Source organism: Cavia porcellus, unplaced genomic scaffold, assembly GCF_034190915.1.
Source record: "Cavia porcellus strain 051 isolate PalLab524CR breed Dunkin Hartley unplaced genomic scaffold, mCavPor4.1 scaffold_5, whole genome shotgun sequence".
NCBI classification, from domain to species: Eukaryota; Metazoa; Chordata; class Mammalia; order Rodentia; family Caviidae; genus Cavia; species Cavia porcellus.
In genome coordinates, this window is record NW_026947488.1 from 53,373,890 (window position 1) to 53,400,711 (window position 26,822).

Consider the following 26,822-nt stretch of genomic DNA (forward strand, 5'->3'; position numbering starts at 1 on the left):
AAAAGAAAATTCTGTTGCGTAAGCAATGTCTGAAAGTCCTCCAGGCAAAGCACCCTCGCTCAAGTTAAGCTTTGTCCCGTTTCTATGTCCCTTAGCCGAAAAACCCTTCTGGCTTCAGGGAGACTAGGGCAGAGCTTTGGGGTTACGGACAACAGAGACCTCAAAGAGTCCACTTTGGCCTGCAGCATCCTGCACTCCGGACTCCAGATGACCCTCCCCCGAGTTCGCCTTTCTACCTAGGGGCTCTCGGGTGCCCCAGGCTCGGCCCCCGCCCCTCCCCAGGCCGGCCCCTCCTCCCTCGGGCAGCCAGGGATTGGCGGGCCGGGGCCGGGCCGGGGGCGGGGCCGGGCGCCCTTCATCCCCAGCCGCTGCTGTCGCCCAAGCAGCTCTGAGCTCAGCCGGGAGCCAAGCTGACCGCACCAGCTGGAGCGAGCAGAGCGCCACGCTTTCCCACCACGAGGCCAGGTACCGTTGGGAATGTCGGCGAACTAGCCCAGGGGCACCAGGAGGACTGAGGCAGCCCTGCTGTCCCCTTTGGGGTGCTAGGGGGCTATGGGTTGTTCCGCTGGCCCACCGCAGCCCCGACCGGCACCCCAGCCACGGGCTAGTCGGAGTCCCATACGCTCCAGGCTCAGGTCTGCGACTCCGCCAGTTGGGACCTAGCTCCAAGCTGGAGACATGGTCCTGGCAGGGGCACCTCGTCGACGCTGGACTTCTCGGCAGGGCCAAGTTGGACAGCAGGAGGTCAGTGGCTCCCGGGCCGGGGGCTCCAGCAGCACCAACCGGCTTCCTAAGCCGGGTTCCCGGTGCGGCCGGGAGCGCGGACAGCAGTCCCTGGAGCGCTGCCCCCGACGGGCGCCTGACAGCAGCGCAGTCGTTGGCACGCCGGGAATCTGGGTATATTTATCCCGGCCTCTTTGGACAGAGGAGCGGGACAGATCTGGCAGGGCCGCATAAGGGGCCGCGGGGTACATGCTGGCCCCAGAGCCGGTGCCATCTGTGGCAATGCCAAGGGCAGGGCCGGCCAGAGCTCGCGTGGCTGACCGGACTGAGGGCGGGGCGCGCGCGTGTGTGCTCCTCCCTACCTGGCCTCTGGGCGCTGTGGTAGGAGTCCGCTGGCCCTGTGCACCGCTGAGGGTGGGGACCCAGACTCGGTTTGCATGAGCCCGCCCTGGCTGGACTTGGCCCCTTCCATTGGCCACAGCGGTTGCATGCATTTGTTTACACCAGAGGAGAGGGCCTAAGGGGGCGGGCTGTGGGGGGTGTGCCTTTTCCCCCACCTTGACTTGAACCCTGAGCCCAGGTGCAGGCTCTGCAATAGGCCTGAGGAGGGCCAAGTCAAAGGCCCATGTGCCTAGAGGAGCATAATGGATATCTAGACTGGTACCCATCCATCATCCTGCAAGCCTTATCCTTCCTTTCCACGGCTCCCTCTCACCAGCTACCCTTGAAGAGGCCCTCAGAGCAGGGCTGGGATGGAGTCTTAGCTCTTGGCACCAAGGCCAGTCCCTGAGAGCTCTCAGTCTGGGGGACAGAAAGTGATCCGAGGGCCTTTGGTTTTGAAGGAGCACAGCCATGGAAGCCTTTGGGTGGTGGGAGGGATCAGGAGCAGATATGGCCAGGCAGACAGAGCGGAATGACTGAGTCAGAAGGGCAATTTCTGAGTTCTTGCGGGTTTGGGCAGAGGGTTGTATGTCTATCATGGTGGGAATATGTCTCACAACTTCATTCTACCCTAGCACAGGTCCTCACTGGCCTCACAAGGCTTTTTTTTTTTTTCCTCACAAGGCTTTTCTGTCAAGTGCTGGTGATTGTAGGTCATGTCACAGGGCCCACTTGATTCCCTCATCCAAGGCTCCAGGTGGCCAAGCCTTGAAAGCTGTTTTTTCCTGCCATGGTGCTGTCCTAGTGAGTAGCCTTAGAGCCCCAGGCGTTTGGCAAAACAGGCACAACGAGACAGGCAGGTAGATCTCTAGTCTCTCGGCTAGGTCAGACAGGGATTCCAAGCCAAGCTGGGTATATCCTGGGCTCAGTGTGGAGACAGGCTTTCAACTTGAGGGAGAAATGATTGAGGGGAGGTGGGTAGTAGGAGGTTCAGTTTTGGCATCTGTGTGCAAGGAAAGCTGGGATGAGATGTGCAGTGTATGCTGTTGTAGGATGGGGGCCCTGCAGGGCCAGGACCCGCTCAGAGCAGGTAAAATGGACTCAGGGTTTTCCAAAAGCTTTGAACCCATTCTGTCCATTCAACAACACTTACTGAGCACCTACTCTGTGAGTCATGTGCAGTCAAGCTTGTGGTAGAAGAGTACTGAAGAGGGGCACTTTTGATCCTGGAGGGAGGACAGACATGGGAGGGTAGGGTGTGGCTCTAGAGGGCCAGGCAGGGTTAGGGGCCAAAGGGAAAGACCAGCTGCTGGGGCAGGAGGGGTTTTCCTGCCAGTGGCCTAGGGTGGCTTGGTTTTGAATTTCCGCTCTGCAGGCTACGTCCTGTACACAGCCTCCCAGCCAGCACGTCTGCATATGTGTGTGGCCACCGAGAACAGCAGTTCCTCCAACTGGCTGTCATCTCTGCATGTCTTCTCCATTGTTCCTATAGATAAGCCTCAGGTGTTAGACTATGAGTCCCTGAACTTTCTCATTCACCATGGTCTTGTGGCCCTCATGAATTTGGCTCCACCCTCTGGATGTCATTGCACTGGCCAGTGAGGGCAGATCCTAGAGGTGTAGTATGGCCTTCTTATAGTCATCTAATCTGGGTGTGGTGACACATGCTTATAATCCCAGCAACTCGGGAGGCTGAGGCAGGAGGATCACTTCAAGTTGGAGGTCAGCCTGGGCTATACATAGTGAGTTCAAAACCAGCCTGAACTTCATAACAAGACCCTATCTCAAAAAACAAAACAGATTATATATATATATATATATATATATATATATAGAGAGAGAGAGAGAGAGAGAGAGAGAGAGAGTGAGAGAGTGTGTGTGTGTGTGTCACCTGGCATTTTGCCTGGCCATCCCTGCAGTGCCCGCTGGGGCTGTTCTCCTCCTCATGTGGGTATCCTGGCTTGCTTTCTCCTTCTTCCTTCTGGGACCCTTTTGTCTTTCACTAGCTGTCTCTTTTGCAGTCTCTCTGTCTCTTCCTCCATTTGGCTGTCCCTAACTGATAAGTCATATCATTTCTCTAGTTTTCTGTGTCTCTGTCTCCCTGTCTGAATGTTTATCTGCCTATTTGCATGTGATTTTTATCTCTGTGTTTTTCTCTGTCTGTGCCCCTGTATATCCCTCTGCATTTCTCTGGTTCCCTGGGCCTCTGTCTGTGTGTTTGTCTAGATCAGTATGCTTGAGCGCATGTATTGAATATGCGTATGTTTTCTCTGCCTGGTCTCTTGCTGCTTCATGACTTTGGATGTCACCCCTCATCCAGCCTGACTTTGCCTTTAGGCCCCCCAACCTCACTGCAATCAGGGTCTCCAATGAGTCCTGAGTTGCCCGAGACCTGTATTCCAGCTTTCTTTGGGACTAGAAGTCCGGCTGTCCAAATATTTGGCTGCCCCAGGGGATTCTGGGTCAGCAGGGAGGAAGATGGGTTGGCTGGCGCAGGGTCTCCCCTGCCCCTGGGGGGCCATGGTCACATGATGTCCTATCCTTTGCCTCATCTGGGCCTCTGGCTGCACGTCCCTCTCAGCAGGCTGGCAATGAAGTGGAGGAGGGGCTGTTTCTGGCTCTGGGCCCATCTCGAACTCAGAGGTTCTGGCTATAACCTCCATTGGAAGCAGCCTGAGCACAGAGGGTCCAGGACTGGGTGGGAAGCAAAGCTGAGGTGACCAGTGAGCACCAGCTGGGCGTCTAGGAAATGTACCCTGCCACAGGAAAGTCTACCTTCCGGTCCCAGCTGGACCTCTCAGATCCTCCTAGGCACCTCCGGATGCTGAGAACACAGAAACACAGACCCCAGCTCAGGGTCAAGGAGCTGGGGGATGAGGAATTGGTGCGGCCAGATATTGATCTCAGGCCATTGGCCCTTCCCTAGCTGTGCCCTCATGCATGTCACTCCCTTGGGAGCAGTCCAGTGTCAATTGCACACTGTCTACTTAGGTGGTGTCATGTTGTGTTTTTGACAGCAAGGGGGTGGTAGATAGGAGACTGGGATTTACTGGAATCAAAATTTGGAGATATGGCCTGAGAGAGTGGAGAAGAAGGTCTTTTAGTTTTCTTTCCTGTTCTAATCGCCTCCCACTTGCCCTAGCCCTCACCCCAGACCCCCACATCAGCTCCTTACAACCCCTGTGGTTGACCGGGTCTGCTTTGTCAGAGAAGGTGTCTTTCCTGGAAGCCAAGGAGAAGGGTGGTAAGGATGGGCTGAGCTAGTAGTAGAAGCAGACCTAACCCAGAAATAATCACTGCAGCCCCTCAAGCTTCCTGTCCTCTATGGGCTGAAGGCCGGGCTTCCCAGCCTCAGAAGCTTGGACAGTGCAGTGAGCTTGCACTGGTGCCTATGGCCACAGGACCAAGGGAAGGGCAAAGTGGCTGCTCCCTGTAACCAATCCACTGCTGCAGTTCTATTTAGATTCCTGAGCACTGGGGAGGAAATGGAGCCCTAGAAACTCTGAGGACCTTGATCTAGGACAGAGGGGTGGGCTGCTTTGTATCAGCGGATGCAGGGAGCCACCCCACTGTGGCCTGAATTCCTGGGCTGGAAGTCTTAAATTAGCCACACTCAACACCTGTAACATGTGGTTTCTCACTCTGTGATGTCCTCGTGGGCAGGTGTTACCTGCTGCACCTTCCTGTAGCACCTGCCAGTCCTGGCTCTTATCTCCCAGCAGAACAAGCAGGTCCCAGAGCTGTGGGCCAGGCCATTGATTTGCTGCCCAGGTTGACACTTCACCCATGATGAATACAATTCTGATGACCTAATCCAAGGTCACAGTGAATCTCCTCCCTACCCTAATGCCTGACCCTTTTCTGGGCACCCATGGCCTACTCTGAGGTCAGAGGCCGCAGGGAGGTTCCTCACTTTGTCTGCACAGGACCCCTAAATTTTGGGGGATACTGAGTTCCTGACTAGGGGATGCTCTGCTCATGGCCACCCAACTGAGGCTACAGTCCAGGCTCATACTGCAGTGGGCCAGGTTCCTGTCTTCAGGAGCTCACCCCAAGTTTGCCTGACTCAAGGGGTTAATAATCTGGGAAGCAATAGGTCTGAGAAGTGACTGAGGTCAAAGATGGGCTGGAAGACTCAGGGAATCACTGGTGTCCCAAAGCCAGGCAAGACCTAACCCTCACTGACCTCCCAGCCCTCAGGCCTGCCCTTGATTAGAGTACGGACATTGGTATTGAAGGCTTTACCAGGCATGTCTGTAGCCACAGAATCTATGCCATCCTCACCTCATACCATACTCAGGGCCTCTGCCTATGCTCTGTCTTCTTCCTGAGATGCTTTCCTGTTTGGTACCTCAGGAGCTCCTACAGGTATGTTAGGATTGGACTGGTTTCATCGTTTCTACAGAAAACCTTTCTTTAAAAAAAATTTTTTTTAGAAATTGTGTGTGTATGGGTATGTGTGTGGTACTGGGGTTTGAACTCAGGGCTTTGTGCATGCTAGGCAAGCACTGTACCACTGAGCTACATCTCCAGCCCAGAAAACTTTTCTTGACTCCTCCTTCTTTTTTTTTTTGTCTTTTTCGTTTTTATCAGTACCAGGGATCAAACTCACGGCTGCCTGCTTGCAAGGCAGGCACTTATGCCGCTGAGCTAAATCCCCAGCCCCGACTCCTCCTTCTTGCCCCAACTGTTCTTTTCTTTTTCCAGTACTGGGAGTTGAACCCGAGGTCTCACATATGCTAGGCAGTGGCTCTACCACTGAGCTGTAGCCCAACCACTGCCATCTGTCCTTTGTTGAGTCCCAGCACAGTGTGGCTCTCATTCAGTTGCACGGAAGCTACGGGGTAGCATGAAAGGGTATACTCGGGGTTTGTTTTCAAACCCTTCCAGACTGGACACCACTGAGGAGTTTATTCCATATCCCTCCAGGGCCCTGAGAGCCAACAATGACTGGTGGGAACGGCCACCAGCCTCTGAGTCTGGGCCTGCATCATATGAGCCCTCACACACCCTCACAGACTGGCCCTGTCTGTGGTCTCCCTAGAAGCAGGGACTGACCGTTAGTGTCCTCCTGGGACACCTCAGCCTGAGCCTGACGTGCGCCTATGCGCAGTAGGCCCAGCCAGCCAGACCTCTGCCACTGCAGCAGAAAAGGGTGCTTTGTCCCCAAAGCCTACTCAGCACTCTGGATGGCCTGTCCCAACTTGCCCTGGGCTGGGCCAGGCAAAGGTGGCCTAGAGCAGTGCTGGGGGCACTCTGAAGGGACTCTGGAGACCCAGCACTGCTATCTGCATACCAAGTGAGGTGCTCAGAGGGGTACTGACAGCACAGAGGAATGAGGGGAGGCTGGCCTCTGAGAAGAGGGCTTCAGCAGTCACGGGTGGGCTGCTGGTCAAGGAAACAGAGGCAGTTTTTGTGCAAGTGTGGGGTCCCTAAGACTGAGGTGCAGCGATCTGAGTTCTGGCCCAGGTCAGTGGAGGAAAGGTCCTTGGTCATAGTGTGAGGCTTACACTTAACCTTGGCCTTGTCTTTCCCACTCTTTCTCCTCTCCTTTTTTCTTTCTTTCTTTGTATTTTTTTTTTTTTTAATGAAGCAGAGTCTCACTATGTTGCTCACACTAAGCTTTGCACTTGCAATGCTCCTGCCTCGGCCTCCTAAATACTGAGATTACAGGCTTGCATCACCATGCCTGGCTGCTAGCTCCCCTTTGCACTCCAGTACTAAGCACTAAGTTTGAGTTTCTTGGAGGTCCAGATTCAAGAACAGATCTGGGAGCCGGGGATTTAGCTCAGAGGCACAAGCGCCTGGCTTGAAAGTAGGCAGTCATGAATTCGATCCTCGGTACCAAAAAAAAAAAAAAAAAAAAAAAAAAAGAACAGATCTGAGCTAGGTGTTGTGGTATAAACCTACAATCCCAGGATTTGGAAGGTTGAGGCAAGAGGACTACTGCAAGTGGAGGCCAGTCTGGGTATAGTGAGTTCAACACCAGCCTACATACCAAGACCTTGTCTCAAAAAAAGAAAAAAAAGCAAATCTGAGACCATTCGAGTCTGGAGTGGTTTGGATTTTTTGTGTTCTTTGTTTGTTTTTGTATTTTTTCAGACAGGATCTCACTATGCAGTTCAGGCTGGTCTTGAACTCACTCTGTGACCCAGACTGGCCTCAAACTCATAATGATCCTTCTGCCTCGGCCTCCCAAGTGCTGGGATTACAGGCATACACCACCATGTCTGGCAAGCAGGCTTTGGAACAGGAAAGGGGATATTTAGGACAGGATTTGGGATTCCCAACCAGAGGGTGGGGCATGACCTCAAGACTGGGCTCCTGATGTCCTCTCTAGCAGAGCCACCTATCCTGGGTCAGCTCTCCTGCTGGCTGCTGGTCTGACCTCCAGGATGTCCTAACAGATACTGGGTTCACTGTTCCCAGACACCTTCTGGGCATGGGCTAGGTGAGTCCTGGCTCTGATGGGAGAGGGGCCAGTGAGCGTGAGTTGTCTAGGCTGTGCTTGGGGCAGGAAGGAAGAGGAGGGAAGCTGGATCCTTTGGGGCCCCACAGAACCAAACCCTGAGAACATAGAGGGGCACTGATCTGGTGAACCAGGATCCTCTTCAGCTGGCTGAGGCACTGAGCTTCCAGCCAGAGGCTCAAAGCATCCAACTATACCAACTCTGTTAAAAGGATGTAGTCCTGGGTGGTGGGCACCTGAGGCTTGGGGCTCCCTGACAGAAGAGGAGAGGCTAGAACAGGGCTTTGAGGCCAAGGCTAAGTGACATATGAGGACTGTATGGTGGAGAACTGGCCATCTAACATCCATTTCCTGGAAATGGCCTACAGCTGAGCAGGAAGGGTCCAGGTGTCCAGCCATCCAGCACTGCCTTAGGCCTTCTGGCTTCAGGGGTAGGGGCAGCCTCTGCGCCTGCTGTTCCCAGCGCCAGCTCACAGCCCACAGAGGACCCTTTGTTCTAGCTGCCAGCAGTGCCCGCCGGGCAGCTGGGAACAAGGCCCACAGCCCTCACCCTCTCCCAAGGCCTCCAGCCATCAGGCAGTCCCATTCTAGGTTGGCCAGGAAGCCCTGGAACACAGGGAAGAGCAAGAAACCATCTCCCAGGACTCATGTGGCAGGGTAGGCACCCCAGTTTACAGTCCCAGACTGGGATCTGAAGGCCTGGGATTCTGCATCCAGGGGTCCCAGTGCCACTGGACTCTGAACTCAGATTATCCAGATGACCTTCACTTCACAGATGGAGAAACTGAAGACCAATAACTTACCTGGGCTTGTGCATGTAGGGGCTGTATACTGTCTATAGTGCGGAACTCAGGTGTCCATGCTCTGTGCTCACACAGGCAGATCTGGGGAGGCACAGGCAGAGATGAGCATGTGCCACACCTTTTGGAGATGTGCTGCCACCTCTGCCTTGGGTAGGAGATGGGACTATGGGTCTAAGGAAGGAGATAACCGAGGGGCTGCTCCACAGAGACCCGAGTGTGTTGGAGTGAGAGCTGTCCCCAGTCATGGAGGCACCTCTGCAGACAGAGATGGTAGAGCTGGTGCCCAATGGCAAACACCTGGAGGGACTACTCCCTGTTGGCACTCCCGAAGTTGACAGCCAGAGGTAAGTAGAAGAGGGACCCAATAGCTAAGGATAGCACAAGGCAGGGGTGTAGAGCCCAGGGCTGAAGCTGAGCCCCTTGCTCCGGCCTGTGTCTGCAGGGTGGAGAACCCCAGTCAGAGCTGTGTGGAGAGCAGAGGCTTCCTGCAGAAAAATCTCAGCAAGGAGCCACACTTCACCGATGTGAGCTGGGCACCTGAGGGGTTGGGGGCGCTGTGGGGAGCTTGAACACAGTAACAAGGTACTCTAGGGGCAACAGCAGGAGGCTGAAGGGCAGGGAGGGGAAGGCCAAGATGCCTCCATGTCTCACTGATTCCCCATGCCTCCTGCCCACTCTGATACCCACAGTTTGAGGGGAAAACGTCATTCGGGATGTCCGTGTTCAACCTCAGCAACGCCATCATGGGCAGCGGCATTCTGGGGCTCGCCTATGCCATGGCCAACACAGGCATCATCCTTTTCCTGTGAGTGCCCTCAGCAGACCTTCTGAAGATGGGAGTCCTGAACAAGCCACCCACCATGATTTCCCAGGACCTCCCACTTCCCCACCCAAACCACAACTGCACAAATACCCACAGCCAGATAAATATACCTCACTGCCCAGCAAACCCACTGAGGTCACAATGCAGGCCTCACAGGCCTGAGTCTGTACTGTGACAATGCTTACACATGATGACTGGCGAAGCCTTGTGGCGAGGCTTCTGTGGGCACACGTGTCCTTGGCCTGTGGGTCTCTGCCAAGCAGCCTGAATGAAAAACATGTTTGTCCCAGGGATACCAGATGAAGAGGTGTTCTGAGGACAGTCCCAAGTGTGCTTGACCCAGAGGTCCCTTCTGGGTTCGCCCAGGTCCAACAAGGTGGTATTCACCATGCCCTGGGAGCTACTGAGCTTGCATCCACACCTCTTGGAGTTCAGATACCCAGGTCACACATACACTCCACCATGCAGCTTCCCAGAGTCCCTCCTTCTGCCAACCGGGGTTCCTCCATTGACCTCTTTCCTTCATCTTCCTCAGATTCCTGTTGACAGCTGTCGCCCTACTCTCTAGCTACTCCATCCACTTGCTCCTCAAGTCCTCTGGGATCGTGGGTGAGCCTCCCACCAGCCCACAAGGGGGGGGCTGGGCTGGATGGGCCTGCTCCCCTGGGTACACACACACAGACTTACACAGATACATACACACATACACCCATTTCCACAGGCATTCGTGCCTATGAGCAGCTGGGTTACCGTGCCTTTGGGACCCCTGGAAAGCTGGCGGCAGCCTTGGCCATCACACTACAGAACATTGGAGGTAAGGCTGATGGTAGGTGGGGGGCAGTGGAGGGAACAGGTCTGAAGGCCAGCTGGTTCAACTGACCCCAGTACCTGCCCTCTCTCCCTAGCCATGTCCAGCTACCTGTACATCATCAAGTCCGAGCTGCCTCTTGTCATACAGACCTTTCTGAACCTGGAGGATCAGACTTTGTGAGCCCAGGGGTGTGAGGGTGGGAGGCCCTAGTTCTACTATATATATACCACAGACTCCAGAGACCCCCAGACTGGGCTTGTGGAGGAGAAAGCAAACACACAGCTAGGAAAGAAAAACCCCAAACCATAGCTGATAGAGAGGAACAGAGCTGCCAACAGAGCCTCCATTTAGTTCCTACTTGTTCATGTGCCCCCTTCTAGAACCTTCCAGGGGAAGCATATGGGGCTGGAGCAGGGTAAGGCTGAGGAGCTGGACCCTGCCTGGCTCTAGCCCCTCATCTGTGAGCACAAGAGCTGCAGGCTTAACTCTAAGTACCTGCTATTCCTGATCATGGGGTCAACCCCCCTCCAAGAGATTAAGCCGGGTGTCCTACTTGCCCATCACTTTAGCCAGTACTAACTGGGCATGAACCTTGTTTTGTGAGTGAGGGGAGAGAAGAGATGAGCGTGCCCTGCTCTCAGCAGCCCAGCTCGGGTGAGCAAAAGGGCTACAAGGCAGGAAGCAGCTCTGGGTGGCAGAAAGGGATGAAGATTCCGCCCCTGAGGCAGAATGAGCTGGTCTTTGGTTTGCCTTGGAAAGATGGTCCTGGCCCTTATTCCCTGTCTCCCTGTGCCCCATGTTTATTTCCAGTGGGTAGAAGAGGGGCAGAAAATGCAAGGTGCAGATGCCCTGGGAGAGACTTACAAGGGGCTGGGTTATCAGCAAGTCCTGAGCCCCTGTGGCAAACACAGAACTCTGGCTACCTTCCTCCTCCTTTGAGGCTGGGCCCAGGCCTGTGTGTGCTGAGAAAGACACCAACAGGGACTGCATTTGCAAGGGTCACCTGCAAGAGCCTTTATTCTCACATCACACAGGAATCTAAGGGGCACCCATTCTGCAGATGGGTGTGGGGAAACTAAGTTATGGCCATCTGTTCCTCAGAGGTCCCTCAGTGGCCCCACAGTATCCCTAACTGGAGAAGGCAGGAGGTCCTACCCTAGACCAAGTGGGCTCTGACCCTGGCTCTATACTCTTGTTCCTGCAGAGTCTGGTACCTGAATGGGAACTACCTGGTGATCCTGGTGTCTGTCACTGTCATTTTGCCCCTGGCACTGATGCGGCAGCTTGGTGGGTGTGACAGTGCTGGACCCTGGAGGGTTGTTGGAGGGTCCCCAGAGGACCTGGTCTCATAGCATCTGCTTTGTCTGCAGGCTACCTGGGCTACTCCAGCGGCTTCTCTCTTAGCTGCATGGTGTTCTTCTTAATTGCAGTAAGTCTTCCTCCATCTTGATCAAGGCAGGGCAGATGGCCCAAAGGAGTCCTCTGCCAGACAGAGATGGAGGGTGTCTCTGGAAACCCTGTATCAGAAGGCAGCCTCTCCAATCTGATCTAGATGCGGCTTCATGGTGTTTTTGTAGGCAGCCCACCTGACTCTGATATCCGCATCCCTCCCCAATCCAGGTCATCTACAAAAAGTTTCAAGTGCCCTGCCCGATGCCCTCCAACTTGGTCAACGTCACAGGCAACTTCAGCCACATGGAGGTGGCTGAGAAGGCACAGCTGCAGGCCGACCCTGAGGCTGCTGCCCTCTGCACCCCAAGCTACTTCACCCTCAACTCACAGGTTCCAACAGGCCAGGGCAGGGATGGGAAAGCCTGCACAGGGGCTCCTTTGACACAATCCCCTGTGTCCCCAGACAGCATACACCATCCCCATCATGGCCTTCGCCTTCGTCTGCCACCCTGAAGTGCTGCCCATCTATACAGAGCTCAAGGAGTAGGTGTCTGGGCTGGGAGAAGGGTTGGGAGAAAGGACATGGGGTGTGTTGAGGGGAGATGATAGGACCCCAGTCATCTGATCAGAGACCTCCATGGCTGCTGCAGTGGTGATATGGGCAAGTTGGAGATGCCCTCGCTGCTGAATAGTAAGGATGCCAGAGAGGCTAGGGGCTGAGGGATTTCCTGGTGTAGCGAGCTTGTCACAGAGCTTTTCCCTACTACCCTACAGCCCCACTAAGAGGAAGATGCAGCACATCTCTAATCTGTCCATCTCCGTCATGTATGTCATGTACTTCCTGGCTGCCCTCTTCGGCTATCTCACCTTCTACGGTATGGCTGGACCGGCGGGGGCAGGGGTGGAGGCCAGACTGGGAAGCAGGGTCTGGACAGAGGCCATGGTACCTTGCATACTATAGGCGCTCGTTAGGTATGAGATACCTGACAGCGCCTGCAGCTGTAGAGGTGAGTCTGAGTACCATTCCCCTCAGTGTCAGGGTCTACCAGGCAGCTCAGAGCCCAGCGCCCCCTGGCCTGCTGACCACCCTCCCTGCCTGCCACAGACAGGGTGGAGTCAGAGCTACTGCACACCTACAGCCAGGTGGACGAATTTGATGTGCTGATCCTGTGCGTGCGTGTGGCCGTGCTGACAGCAGTTACACTCACAGTGCCGATTGTTCTCTTCCCGGTGAGCCAGGAGGCTGGTGGCCCCTGTGGACAGGCTGGCAGGACTAGCAGAGTGATGGTGGTCTCCATCTGCCCCTAGGTGCGCCGTGCCATCCAGCAGATGCTATTTCAGAATCAGGAGTTCAGTTGGCTGCGGCACATACTCATCGCCACTGTCCTGCTTACTTGTATCAACCTGCTGGTCATCTTCGCCCCCAACATCTTGGGCATTTTTGGGATCATTGGTAAGAGTCTGGGCCTGCCAAGGAACCAAAGGTTTCACCCCAGAGAATTTTACTTCTGTAAGTCCTGGCAGATTCCTGAGTTCACACCCCACATTTAGGTGATGGCTGCTGGCCATCTGCACATTTTTATTTTGGCTTCTATTTCAACTCTTGTTCTTAAGGCTGTTGTAATTTCTTTCTTTCTTTCTTTTTTTAATATAGGGTCTCAAGGGCTAGGAATATAGTTCAGTGGCATAAGTGCCTGCCTGGCAAGTACAAGGTCATGAGTTAGATCCCTGGTACCAAAATGTAAAAAATACAGGGTCTCATCACACGGGTTAGACTGGTCTTGAGCTCACTATGTAGCCCAAGGTAGCCTCTAACTTGCTATATAGCCCAACAGCAATTCTTCTGCCTCAGCCTCCCAAGTGCTAGGATTACAGCAAGCCTGGCTGCAATCCTGTTTTTGTTTTTGTTTTTGTTTTTGTACAGAGGATCAAACTCACATCCTTATGCTGGCCAGGCAGGCACTTGTGCTGCTGAGCTAAATCTCCAGCCCCCCACCAATCCTTTCTGAAGGTTCAGAACCATTGAGTCAGTCAGTTTCCTTGCTGGGGAACAGGGGTGGGTCTCAGAGATCAGGATTGGGCTGGGCATAGTGACACATGCTTGTAGTCCCAGCATTTGGGGAGACTGAGGATAGAGGATCACTTGAGCCCAAGAGTTTGAGATCATCTTGAGTAACATAATGAGACCTCCATCTCCCATCCCTCTCCAAAGGAAAAAAACAAACACCTTTTTTGGTGCTGGGCATGGTGACTCACACCTGTAATTCCAGCACTCAGGAGACTGAAGCAGAAAGACTGCAACTTGGAACCCAACCTGAGCAATTTGGCAATTTAGCATGTTTCATACTGAAAAAAACTTTTTTGGTCTTTTTGAGACAGGGTCTCACTCTGCAGTTCAGGATGGCCTTAAACTCATTTTGTAGCCCAGGTTGGCCTTGAATTCACAAGGATCCTCCTGCCTCCACCTCCTGAGTACTAGAATCACAGACATGCGCCAACATACCCAGTATTGTGTTGAAATTTTTTAAAGTTTTTTTAAAAACATCTGGGATATAGATCCCGGTGCAAAGACCCTGGGATCAATCCCCAGCACTAGGGGGAAAAAAATCGAACTAGAGCCAGCTGTATTCTGGAAGTCAACAACCTATTCATCCTTGCATCATAACTTGCCTTTCCTCATTGCTGGTTTCATTTGATGACATTGTTCTTATTCATAGAAAAAGGTAAGAGGCTGATGGGCCCCCCAGACCCATGCAGAGCTCTCAAGTAAAATAAAACAGCTCCACAAGGAATGCTTGATCTCACTGAAGGCCTGCTCCACCCTTGGCCGAGAGCCCAACACGAGCCAGTGGTGCCCATGCTTTGTTCTTTGCAGGTGCCACATCTGCCCCATGTCTCATCTTCATCTTCCCTGCCATCTTCTACTTCCGAATCATGCCCACCGAAAAGGAGCCTGCAAGATCCACCCCCAAAATCCTGGTGCGAGGGTGGCCTGCAGGCTGGAGTGGGGCTTGGGGCCTGCTCTGGCCTCAGACCTGACCTTTACTTCTGGCCCCGCAGGCCCTGTGTTTTGCTGTGCTTGGCCTCTTGCTGATGACCATGAGCCTGAGCTTCATCATCATTGACTGGGTCTCAGGGACCAGCCAGCATGGAGGAAGTCACTAAGATGCCCCTGTTCTGTTTACTCATCCTCATGTCCTACCCAGACTCCCCAGCCCCTCCCCATCCAGTGGCCAGTCAAGGGGAGAAAGACGGGGAGGACATCACATTTTTAAACACTATGGCATTTGCCCCAGCCTGTGTCCTCTCCTTGGAAGGTTTTCCTTAAAGCGCCAGGACCAAGCCCTTTGGGCCACCATCTGGTGGGCTCCAGAGCTGCAGGGGCTCCCTGAACTGGAAACAGGGTAGAGTTATCATCTCAGATCCCACCAAACCCGTCATGCCCCACAGCTGCAGATGTGAGGCCCAGTAGTTGCCTCCTACGCAACATTAGGAGACACAGAACCGGAAACCAGGCCTGCAGCCACCCTGCAGCAAGGCCAGGATCTGCACCCTGAGACCTCGTCTCCCTCAGCCCACTTGTTTTCCCTCTTTCTATTCCTTTGGCCCCTTTCAGATACAGAGGCTCAGACCAATGGATATTCTTGTCCTCTTCTTCCATCTTCCCCTCAGAGAAGACACCACTCTGCCCCATGACTGGGCCCAGCCCAGCAGATTCTGCTGAAGATGGGGCTGTTGTGGGCAGCAAGGGACCCCTAGCTGTCCCTTCACCAGTCTCGGGGAGGCTGGGCCTCCCCCATCACAAGCCCAGGCCATCACTCACATTCCACTACTGGGAGAAGCTCTGAGCCCAGTGTGCTGCCCTTGGGTGCCAAAGATCCCAGGGGTCAGCTGCGGTAGGGCTGGGGAGGCTGGCTGCTCTTTTATAAACCTTATACTTAAGACTTGTGTCGATATTCTTAGATTCCACAGCCCTTGGGTTTCTGACTTTTTTTTTTTTTTTTTTTTTGTGGTACTGAGGATCAAACTTACAGCCTCATACCTTCCAGGCAGGCACTTGTGCCACTGGTTTATAGCCCCAGTGGCCCCTAGATTTCTGGAAAGTAGAGTTGGAGTAGGACATGGATGGTGATAGAGGACCCCCTGTCTCCTTGCCTGGAAGAAGGTGAGGACAGGACAAGACCCCCCACCCCCTCCTCCTGTCTCCTAAACCAACCAGTGGCGCTCAGACCGGCTTCATGCTGGGCCTGAGCCAAACTCAGCACAGACCTGCTTTCTCACGGGGTGAGGTGGGGAGGAATTAATGAGGCCCCAGGAAGCCGACGGAGAGAGGCCTACGGAAGGAGACAACGTGAGGCGCATTCTCAGCGGCTTCACGGAGGGTTTGAGCTCTGCAGAAGCCCCAGGAAAGGCCCCCTGCTTTCCCTTGGCTTGCAGGCTGCCCAGTCAACTCCCTGTTCATGTCCTGAATCTGGGAACAAAAGTTCAGGGATTTTGTTTAAAATCAGATTTTATTGGTACATTTTAGATATACATAATGATCACATTAATCACAGAGAATTTGCACCTGTATAGGATATAACCTCTTTTTTCCCCATTCCCCTGCCCTCCCTTCAACCCCTTGATCTTTTTATTAATAGCAAAATCCACTGCAAATAAAGGTATGTTGGGGAAGAGGGAGTTCAAGGTCCAGCGGGGTCTGTGAGCAGGCAGGCAGGCAGCCCAGGTGCCTTGCCTGAATGAACTGGGAAGCTGCCCCGGTCTGACCAGCTGTAGCACCGCAGAATGAGCTGCCTAGGCCTTGGCAACAAAACCTCATTAGGAAAGACCCTGCACCAGGCTAGCCCACTGAAGAAAGGACATCAAGAAAAGTAAAATTTGCCCTTGCAAGGCAGCTGCCAGCTTGGGAAAGCCCTGAAGAAAGAACTTCCTCAAGCTGGTGGCTGCCTGGCCCATGGCAGTGCCAGCCAAGCAGAGGGCAGCTTCCTGAGTCCCCAGGCGCCTGACTCCAGCCTGGAGAATCACTCAGGAATTCTGTTGTCCCAGGAAAGAGCTGGACATTGGCCTAGAGGTGGCTGCAGCCCAGAGTACCCTGTTGTGAGGCTGTTCTCAGGAATCTCTGAGTACTTCTCCATCAGGTGGGGAACACTCAGCCCCTGGGGTGTGTGCACAATAGAGGTTCTGTGGATGGACCCTGGGAGTCTTTTCACATACTCCATCCACATACAGAAGGCATAGGACAGAGCAGCAGCAAGGCACTGGGCCACCCTCCAGGCCTCAGACTAGAGGGATCTGCTAATAGTAGCTCCAGCTCACAGCTGGAACTGGGGCAGGACTGGCCCCAGAGATCATCTCTGTCAAGTCAGGCCTCCAGCAGCATGGGGACAGGTAATGTGGCCACCAGTAGATTCAAAAGCCATATGCTCATATATCTGTGTAAAAACAAGTGTCCTTGGACTGGACATGGTGGCACACACCCAGTACATGGGAAGCTGAAGCAGGAGGATCACTGTGAGCCTCCAGCCTAGGCTACCAAGTAGTTCAAGGCTACCAAGTAAACTCAACTGCAAAGAGAAACCCTGTCCCAAAAAGATGAGAGAGAGAGAGAGAGAGAGAGAGCGCAAGAAAGAAAGAAAAGAAAAAAATATTAAAAAATAAAGCACTGGGGATTTAGCTCAGGGGCATAAGCGTGCAGCGCGCAGTCATGAGTTCGATCCCTGGTACAAAAAAAAATAAGTGTCCTTGCCCCTGCCAAGTTCCAGCCATGAGGCTGGATTTCAGACCCTTGAGCATCATTCAGCACGTTCTTTGCCTTGAAAATTTTGGGAGGTTTCTCACTTCTTTGTGCTTTTAAAAAATTATTCTGGCCAAGCCAGGCACGGTGGCACACACTTGTAGTCCTGGCACTTGGGAGGCTGAGGCAGGAGGATCAGCACAAGTTCAAGGCCAGCCTGAATTATATAGCAAGACAAAAAAACAAACAAAAAAATTATTCTGGCCAAACTTAGTAGTGCGTGCCTTGTAATCTCTAGTTAGGGAAGCTGAGCCAGGTGGACAGCAAGTTCAAGTCCCACCTGAGCAAGTTAGTGAGACACTGATTCAAGATGAAAAATAAAAAGAGGGCTGGAGATGTAACTCAGTGATAAAGCACCTTTGTGCTGTATCCTCAGTACCCCCTGAAAATAAAAATTGAAAAATGTTGATTTTTAGAATTGTGACATACTAGAGCAACCAGAAAGTCTAGCTCAAACATCATCTATGTTTCTTTTCATTGTTTTCCTTGTGGTTGATTTTTTTTTTTTTGAGACAGTGTTTTGCTATGCAGTTCATACTGGATTTGAACTCATTTTGTAGGACAGGCTGGCCTCCAACTCAAAGCAGCCCTCCTGCCTCAGCCTCCTGAGTGCTAGGATTACAGGCATGTGCCACCACATCTGCCCTTCTTGTGGCTACTTTTTTCAGAAACTGAAGCATCTTGGTTCCCCTGACCATACCCTCCTCACCTACACGCACACCCACAATTTACCTTTCAATTGAAAAGAAGTTCATTTATTCTACACATTGTTTGTTTGTTTGTTACTAGGGATTGAACTCATGACCTACCGTTTGCCAAGCAGGCATTTACTGAGCTAAACCCCTGGCACTTACACATAGTTTTTTTTTTTTTTTTTTTTTTTTTTTTGCCTTTTTCATTTTTACCGGTACCAGGGACTGAACTCACGACCGCCTGCTTGCAAGGCAGGTGCTTATGCCGCTGAGCTAAATCCCCAGCCCGGTGCTGAGGTTTGAACTCAGGTTTTTTGCAGCTGAGTGAGTGTTCTACCACCAAGCCCACCCCCAGTCATTCTATGGATGTATACTGAGAGTCCCTAAGGCCCCAGAACTCTTGCAGCACCTCTAAGTACAGGAGGAAGCAAAGGGATGATCTTTGCCCTATGGTACCTTCATGCTAGAGGAGAGACTAGATTCAGAACAGAAACAGTAAGCATAACCACTAAATTATATCTCTGGTTAGAAGGTCCTCCATACTGCTGAGCATGGCCGCACACACTTGTAAACCTAGCACTCAGGAAGCTGAGACAGGAGCATCATCGTAAGTATGAAGCCAGCTTGGAGTACATAGTGGGTTCAAGGCCAGCCTGGAATGCATTACAAGACCCTGTCTCAAAAAACACCAGATGTTCAGCGCAGTGAGGAGTAAAAAACATCAAGATAAAGGTGATGGGAATTGGGATAGGCAGGGAATCTGAATGGGACTCATTAAAGAAGAGAGAAGTCATGTGGAGCCCTTCGGGGGATGTTCCAGTCTGTGGGGTCAGGCAGTGCAAAGCCCTGAGGCTGAATGTGCCTATTACATGAGAGGCCCAGCCAGGAGGCCATGTGGCTGGCCGAGGCAGGAGAGGATAGAAGTGGGGATGATAAGGGGACAGTATGGGGCCCTTTTAGCCACTATAAACTTCAGAGTTTTCAACAGCAAGATGAGAGCCAAAAGCTGGTTCTGAAGGAGAACCTACAGGGGGCAGGATCTGACGTGGTAGTGTTATATGTGATATCCTAGCTGCTGCATTGAAGCTTGGCTCTGTGGTGGGGTAAAGGACAAGGGTCATACGGACACAGGGGCTACTTTGCTGTTCCAAATGGCTCTGTCAGGGAGCTTAGCCAGGTGGCAGCAGACTTGGGGCAGAGGCAGAGTAGAATCAGGGTGACTTCAAGGCTGTCTAGGAATGGAAGGGCCACTGTAGGAGGCTAGGGTAGGGGCAGACTTGGAGAGAGATCAGTGCGCAGGCCAATATAGAGCTGGAAATGCTAACGGGGCCTCAACTCCACAGTAGCCCACACTGGAGCTTTGTGTTGGAGAGCCAGTGAGTGGCACTGAGTGTGAGGGTGTGTGCAGGGTGGCTGCTAACCTCCTGGCCAAGTGCTGGTGCTTAGGACACAGTGACACAGCCTAGGGACAGCAAGGAGCATGTGGCAAGATCCAGGAGACTCATGCAGATGTTGGACTTGAGCCCAGCGTAGCCATCCAGCCACTGACTTTCAAACAGCTTTGAGTAGTGATAATTGAGTGAGAAAGATTTAGGAAAAAGTGGCTGTGAAAAATACCTGAAAGAACAAACCTGCTTTCAAAACTACCCAAGACTGCAGGTACACCAAGTCTCACAGAACCCGGCCTGGACAGCCTTAGCCAGCAGCCAAATTCCCCGGCTTGTGGGAGGCACTTCTGCTGCCTCCTGGTGGTCAACATCCTGAGTCAGGCCTGTGCAGGGACCCAGAGACACGTTGCCCAGGAAGCATCACTCCTGGCCCTCTGCCCAGTCCCTGATACTGACAGTCCCAGAAGGGTTACTGGATGGCTCCTGGGAGGAAGGCAAGCAGGAAGGCTCCCCAGTAAGCCTAGGCTTCCACACTGGGCAGGGTGGACACGTATTTATTTTGAGCTCCAGAGCAGAAAATGTAGGAAGGGGCCCCAGGGCCATGCCTGACTAAGCATTCTGAGAGCACCTCCAAGTACTACTCAACTCTCTCCAGAGCCTGGCTCGATGGAGGTCAAACTCCAGAGGGAATCTGCCTGCCGTCGCGGGCCCTTAGGAAAAAAGGCAAAGGGGCAGTGAAGAGCCACTCGAATCAGCTCTAAGTTCCGCTGTGAAGTCAGAGCAGGGAGGGAGATGCACTCTGGAACGCAGGCCTGAAGCACTGGGAACCGAGGGACCCCAAAGGTTGGTGTCACTGGGGACAATCCTGAGGCTCAGCTCTGCCTGTCAGGTTGGGGTCAAGTGCGGGCTGGGGCGACAGGGTGCCTCGTGCAAGAGGACGCCAAACGCAGGCTGCTCTTTGAAGCGAAGGCCTCTATGCCCCAGACTGGCTGGCAATCAGAGGCCAAGGCATGGGCTGGAGGCAGAAGGAGATAGCAGCAGTAAATTGCCTCGAAGTGGAGCGGACTGTGGGCCGTGGGGGACTGAGTCGGCCTCAACTTCCGCGCTGTGCCCAGGGCCCGCCAGGTGGCGCCACTGCCCCGCGGAGCACTGAGCGGCCACCGAAACAGGGCGCTGCGGCCTAGAGAGGCCCCGGAAGGGGCGGTACGGCGTGCCCCAGGGCAACTTCCGGCTGCGACCCTGCGCTAGAGGCCCGGGTTAAGGTCGATTGTTGTGGGCGGGATGTGGATGAGCGGTTGTTTGGTGGAGAACTGATGGTGCAAAGCGGGCTGTGGTGGACAAGGGTTGGCGGCGAGCGGACCCCCTGGGGTGGCTCCCTGCTCTCAGCTCCATGATAGAGACCCTGACGTTTTACCTTCAGGGGGTCCCTGGGTAGCCCAGAGCTGGTCCATACCCAGGGCCAGGGCCAGGAAGTCTCTCTGGAGATAGAAGGGGAAGGGGCTGAAAGGTGAGGAAGCAGTTAAGGGGATGCTGGGAACTCCTTCAGAAGATCGGCTTTGTATGTTTGAGCAACATGCATTTGGAAGAAAGGCCAATACTGCAGAGAAGGCTAAAGCGGAACAGCCAGTCCAAACTTGCTTAGGAAACAAAAAGCGCAGTTATAGTGGCACCCCAGCCCCAAGAGCCCTTCTCCCAGGAGACATAGGATAGCCCTGACCTGTAGGTTTTACTTCATCAGCTCACCTGCTGGCCACCCCCCGCGCTTCCCTCTCCCCACCACTTGTCCTTGGCCCACATGCCTCATAGCAATTGGAGAGAATTTGAAAATACTAGACCTTCGAGGCTGGGGATTTAGCTCAGCGGCATAAGCGCCTGTAAAGCAGGCAGTCGTGAGTTTGATCCCCAGCACCGATAAAAATGAAAAAGACAAAAAAAAAAAAAAAAAAAAAAAAAAAAAAAAAACCCAAACTAGACCTTGTACCTCCCCCCTCCGGTGAGTTTGTCACACTTGAAATACAGTTGAACTCTCCCTTGCCTTATGGCCCCAGTGACCTAGTCCCCGTTGACTCCCACCACCTGGTACTCACCTCTAAGCCTATCTATCATAGTGACACCATGCTGATTCTCACTTAGGGCCTTCATGCTGGCTGTGGCCTCTAAGAAGCTTGTTTTCCAGCAACTGATGGCTCCTCATCAGTCCCATTCCTCTATCTAGTTGGCTTTGGTCACAGCATTTGCTCCCCACAGGGCAGAACAATATATGCTTCCCAGGACAAATGACCAGCTTCTCTCCCGGAACAGGGCCCTCTTTCCCGTTTTTCTCCCACCACCATCTACAGGTAGTCCCTGAGCCCAGGTGCCAAGGTGCATGTTGCTGGGCTGCCAGCTATTGCATCACCTTCATTAGGGCTGTTTTTGCTACTTCATTAAATTAAATTCCAGGAAGCAGTACTAATGACGGGCTAACGAGTTGAGAGAGAGACCGCCAGCCCCAGCCTTTGGACAGCATGGCACGGATGGCAAGGCAACTGTGAGCAGAACAGTAGCTCTTGGGGACAGAGCTCATTATCATCTCCCAGGTCCTCAAAGGACCCTGAACTTCCTGGGGGAAAAGACATAGTGGAAGGTAGCACAATGAATTCTTCAAGGACAAGGAGAAAGAGGGTGGCTCGCTCCGTTCACACCCTGTTCCCAGAGCCCTGAAAACTCCTTGGACCAACTGCCAGGTCCTTGGGCCACTCCTCCCCAGTCCTATCAAGAGCCCAGAGTGACCAGCAGGAGTTTCAGAGCTAGACACAGTTGGTGGCCTGGAGATGCTCATGTCCCTGCCTCAACATCTGCAGGGGACTTGGGAAACTCTGTGTGCCCTACTCCTAGTGAGACCTCATGGCAGAGCCTCTTGTTCTCACTATTCTGGCCAGGCCAGGCCACTTTCTGATCCAGGAATAGCCAGCCCCCCCCCCCCCGGGCTTTGGTAGTTTGTGGTTGCCTCTACTAGTGTTTTTTGCTTATCGTACAGCCAGTCCCTTCCCAGGATTCACAACTCCATCCTCAGATCGGGCCCCTCTGCAAACACCCCCCAGGGACTCTTACCCTGTAGATTTTCTGTGAAACTGGAGTTCATTTCGCTGTTTGCTTGTTTGGTATGTGCTCTTGAGGGCAGGGTTCACCTGCCTTTTTTGCCCTAGGGTTCACAGGCACTGGTGCTCCTGGTGCTTTAGCAGATGACACTTCCCTATAGATCCCCTACTCTACTCTCCATACTTTCTGTTGGTAGTGGAGGGTGTCTTGCCTCATCCAGAAACTTCTGGGCAAGATGTACTAAGTCCTGGGTTCTCTAGGCAAAAGACAATTATCTGTAAAGGGAGTGGATGACCAGTATGGGAGACTTTTGGGTCTGGGGCTCCCAGGCTTGGGAAAGAGAGATCTGGCAGGCAGTGGAGAGGGAGGGTAGGATTGCTGACTCCAATATCAGAACTGCTGCTGCTGAGCCAAGAGGCATGAAGGGAGAAGTGCAGGGGCTATACCAGGGGGTGGAGCTTTTCAGAGTTTAGGAGAAGAGGGGAACTTAGGCCACTGAGATCCTCAACCAGAAGCTGCCAAGGCCTTGTCTCTGAAATGGTGATCTGGTGGTCACACATCCCAGGCTGGGGACACCCTGCCATCTAGGAACCATGGAGGCTAAGTTGTCAGAATCTTGGACTCTGGACACTCCTGGAAAGTCCTGCCTGGTTCTGCACTTGGGCGTTGGGAGTGGCAGACATACCCACTGCGAAACTGCCTTTGAGGAAGTACTGGCAGCTTCCCCTTCCTGAAGCCTGTATGCTGGGTGTCACAGACCACTGAAAGGGTCTCCCCATTCCTCAGCCAGCTCAGGACTGCTGCCTGATTGGAACTCAGAAGTCGGACATACTCTGTGGCCTGTGGTGAGCCCCAAAGCTGTTCTGGTTACTGGGATGAGCCAGCAGCTTACACTTCTCCATTCCAGATGCACTGCCACTCTCAGCTCTGCTAGATGTCACTTCACTGTCCTTTTTGATCCAGTACAGGCAGTGCTGGGCGTACTGGGCACAAGGACAAGTCACACTTCCTCTGGTGCTCCTGAGGCCTTGGCTGGACAGCCACCGTCTTCTAAAACAACGTCTCTCAAAAGAACCCCTGCATTTGAGTGGTGAAGGGACCAGGACACCTGCGCAGTGCTGCGCTGGATGGCTGTGGAGGGGGACTGGCCCTGCCTGTGGGGCCTTCCTTGATTTAGCTGCAAAGTGAGAGGTTTCTCTAGCCCTGGCCCTAGATTTTCTCTCCGACTATTCTACACACCTCTCTATCCTCCTTCCCTGCCTTGCATGTACAGTTCCCTCTTTCTGGAATATTCTTCCTCACTGTTCTCCCTGCTGGAGTATTCCTCACCAAGAACACACCCTGAACCAGGTGTACACTTGTGACTCCAGCACCTAGGGAGGCTGAGGCAGGAAGATCCCAAGTTTGAGTCCTACTTTGGTAATTTAGTGACTTCTTGAGACCCTGCCTCAAAGTAGAAAATTAATTTTTTTAAAAAGGGATAAGGAGGGGGCTGGGGATTTAGCTCAGCAGCATAAGCGCCTGCCTTGCAAGCAGGCAGTCATGAGTTTGATCCCCGGTACTGATAAAAAGAAAAAAGACCAAAAAAAAAAAAAAAAGGGGGGATAGGGATGTAGCACCATGAGAAGGACCCTTGGCCAGATATGATGGTATATACCTGCTACATAGGAAGACTCTGTCTCAAAAAACCCAAAAATATATAAACAAACATGAGAAGAGTCCTTAGTTCAATCCCAGTACCAAAGAAGCAGGAGGAGAAGTAGAAGAAAGGCAAATTCAAGTAAACAAAAGAATTGTACAAAAAAAATTTAAAATTATATAGTCTTTCAAGATAGGGTCACATTATGTAGCCCAGGATAGCTTCAAACTCACAGTGATCCTCCTGCCTCAGTCTTCTAAATGCTGGTATTATAGGTATGCACCACCACAACTGGTTTATTGCAGGTAACACGAATATTAAAAAAGAAGAGAAAACTGCCTCCTTGATCTTCCCAGGCACTGTTAGTTTTTCTCCCTTCTGTTTGTTTGTCTTTGTCTTTATCTTTTTTGAAAAGGGTTCACCATTGAGGCTGGTTCTCTCTGTAGCCCAGGCTGGCTTTAAAATCACAGTGATCCTCCTGCCTCAGCCTCCCAAGCATTGGGATTATAGGCATGTGCCACCATGCCTGACCCTTCTTTTTTTTTTTTTTTTGAGACAGAGTCTTGCTATGTAATTCAGGCTGGCCTTGGGCTCACTTTGAAGCCCAAACTGGTCTCGAATTTGTAATAATCCACCTGCGTCAGCCTCCTGAATGCTGGGATTACAGGAGTGTGCCACCATGCCTAGCTCTGGTTTTTATTTTTTGAGACAGGATCTGGGTAAGTCACTAAATTGCCTGGGTGTGGAGCAAATTTGCAACCCTCCTGCTTCAGCCTGTCATATATCTGGGATTCAAGTTTTCACTGCCCCCTTCCAGAATCACTGTTATAACAATTCACCCACATTGAGGGGTTTCTATGGGCCATATACATTCTAAATATTTATGTTTTATTTTGAGACAGTCTTGCTATTTTGCCCATGCTGGCCTTGAATTTGTGAGTTAGCTTACAGTTTTTGGAGATTTCAGTCCATAACTGCCTGGCGCCAAGGCAGGGTGGCAGGGCACTGGGGCAACACTTCAAGGCAACAGAGCAAAAGGGAGAACAAGCCTCTTCTCCCTTATATTATACATAGGTCACCCCTCTCGGGGGCGGGTACAGCATTCACAAAATCTCTGTGTGCTTCTCTGGTTTTGTTTTTGTTTTTTGGGTTTTTTTTTTTTGTTTGTTTTTTTTTGGTACCTGGGATTGAACCCATGACCTGGCACTTGCCAGGCAGGTGCTTATATGGCTGAGTTAAATCTCCAGCCCTCTTTGCTTTCCTCTTGCACTGGATGAGGATATTTACAAAGTAAGGATCCTGGCTCCCTGCTGAGTCTCTCAGTTAAACTTCTAAACTTCTCAAGGTGACACAGTGTGTCAACCAAAACAGGCAGGGAGACAGTCTAAAATAAGTAAGGTGGGCTGACAGAACATGGAAGATTGGAAGGAAAATAGGGGTGCTAATAATATGTAGGGGTAGGCTAAGGGGTCAGTTCTTTGACTGGTAGGAAGGGTCATGAAATGGTAGTGAATCTAGGAGCTGGAACCTGTGTGTAGAGTACTCAGTTACCGGCAGCCTGGATTTAAGGCACCTACGGTGCCTCAGAACTACAGACCGGTGGTGCACACAGGGCCAGCAGTCAGGAAAGAGGTTGGGCTGGAGATGACCTGAGGGGTTCTGAGCATCTGGTGTAGGAAGTATATGACTAGAGTGGCCGGCAGAGGCCTTGCCATAGCACTAGGGATCCCATGGAACAGCCTGAGGGTTACAAATGGGTTGCTGGACTCCCTGGAAAGAAAAAGCTTGGGACTGAAATGAGTGACTGGCCATTGGGAAGAGTGCAAGAACCACAGTTCTGTTTGTGGTAGAGGTCATGGCTCCTAGTGGCCCCACCCTGCCCCACCTTCATAGACTGGGGTCTGAGTCCTGCCCACCTCCCTCAAGCTGGGCCTCCAAAGGGCTGACAGGTTCTTTCTGTTGCTTGGCAACTGAGAGAGCTGTTGGCTGTTGCTAGGAGCAGGCTGGGGAGGCTGAGGAGCGGAAACTCTCCAGCTGGGGTGGAGTGGGGAGGAGGGAAGGGGTCTGCCTTGAAGCTGGGTTTGCAATCTGTACATGGACAGAGTGTGCTCCTAGCTGTGTCTGTCTACATTTATAGTGTGTCCTTTGGATCTGGGGCATTGTTGCAGGTTAGACCTATAGGCAGGTGTATAGGGCATATTTCTATGTGTGTCCTTACATTACATCTTTTTGCCTTGTTGGTTGTATTCCCATGGCAGGGCCTGCTTAAACTTTGGTTTGGGCAGGAGGAACTCTAGGAAAACCACTGAAGGATTACAGACCAGTACAAGACAGACACTGAAATAGGGATACACAGACATTCCAGGGAAAGCAGGCAGTTTGCAGACTAGGCAGTGGAATATGGTATGTGGCGAGGTAGTAAGGAGGGGAGACTGTTACTCAGTAGGGGACTATGAACCACCCAGTATTGCTGGCAAACTCCCAGTATTGCTGCCTTTGGGGAACTTGCTTGTCTTTGGGATGGGGCATCCTGGGCTCATGGCATTGGGGCCCACAGGACATTAGCAGACCCTTCAAATGTCCAACTAAGAGTGGGTCTGTGGGCTCCCACTGGAAAGCAGATCAAGATGTGAAAGCTAGGCATGATGGAGAACGCCTATAATCTTGGCATTCTGGAAGGCTAAGGCAGGAGGACAAGTTGGATCCCAGGTGGGCAGCTCAGCAATTTCGTGAACTCTGTCTCAAAATAAACAATAAAAAGAGCCGGAAAGGCACCTGACGGCAAAAGCCCTGAGTTCAAGCCTAGTATTGCAAGGAAAAAAAAAG

General features: G+C 52.5%; 1 protein-coding gene across 2 annotated transcripts; it reads left to right on the forward strand.

The window, feature by feature from the left end:
• The first annotated feature begins 324 nt into the window (after positions 1–324).
• On the forward strand, positions 325–15,344 carry Slc38a3 (solute carrier family 38 member 3). Of its 2 annotated transcripts, none has more exons than XM_003476687.5 (16): positions 325–465; positions 8,583–8,720; positions 8,819–8,900; positions 9,066–9,181; positions 9,735–9,808; positions 9,921–10,013; positions 10,105–10,186; positions 11,215–11,297; positions 11,381–11,439; positions 11,631–11,792; positions 11,866–11,945; positions 12,177–12,277; positions 12,508–12,632; positions 12,711–12,855; positions 14,278–14,381; positions 14,463–15,344. In XM_003476687.5, exons 2-16 carry the CDS (start codon positions 8,620–8,622, stop codon positions 14,565–14,567), a joined length of 1,512 nt encoding a protein of 503 aa, XP_003476735.1. In that variant the 5' UTR covers positions 325–465; positions 8,583–8,619; the 3' UTR covers positions 14,568–15,344. The 2 variants fall into 2 exon arrangements, with proteins under 2 accessions (XP_003476735.1, XP_063104964.1); XM_063248894.1 differs by lacking the exon at positions 325–465 and adding an exon at positions 560–744.
• The last annotated feature ends 11,478 nt before the right edge of the window (positions 15,345–26,822 follow it).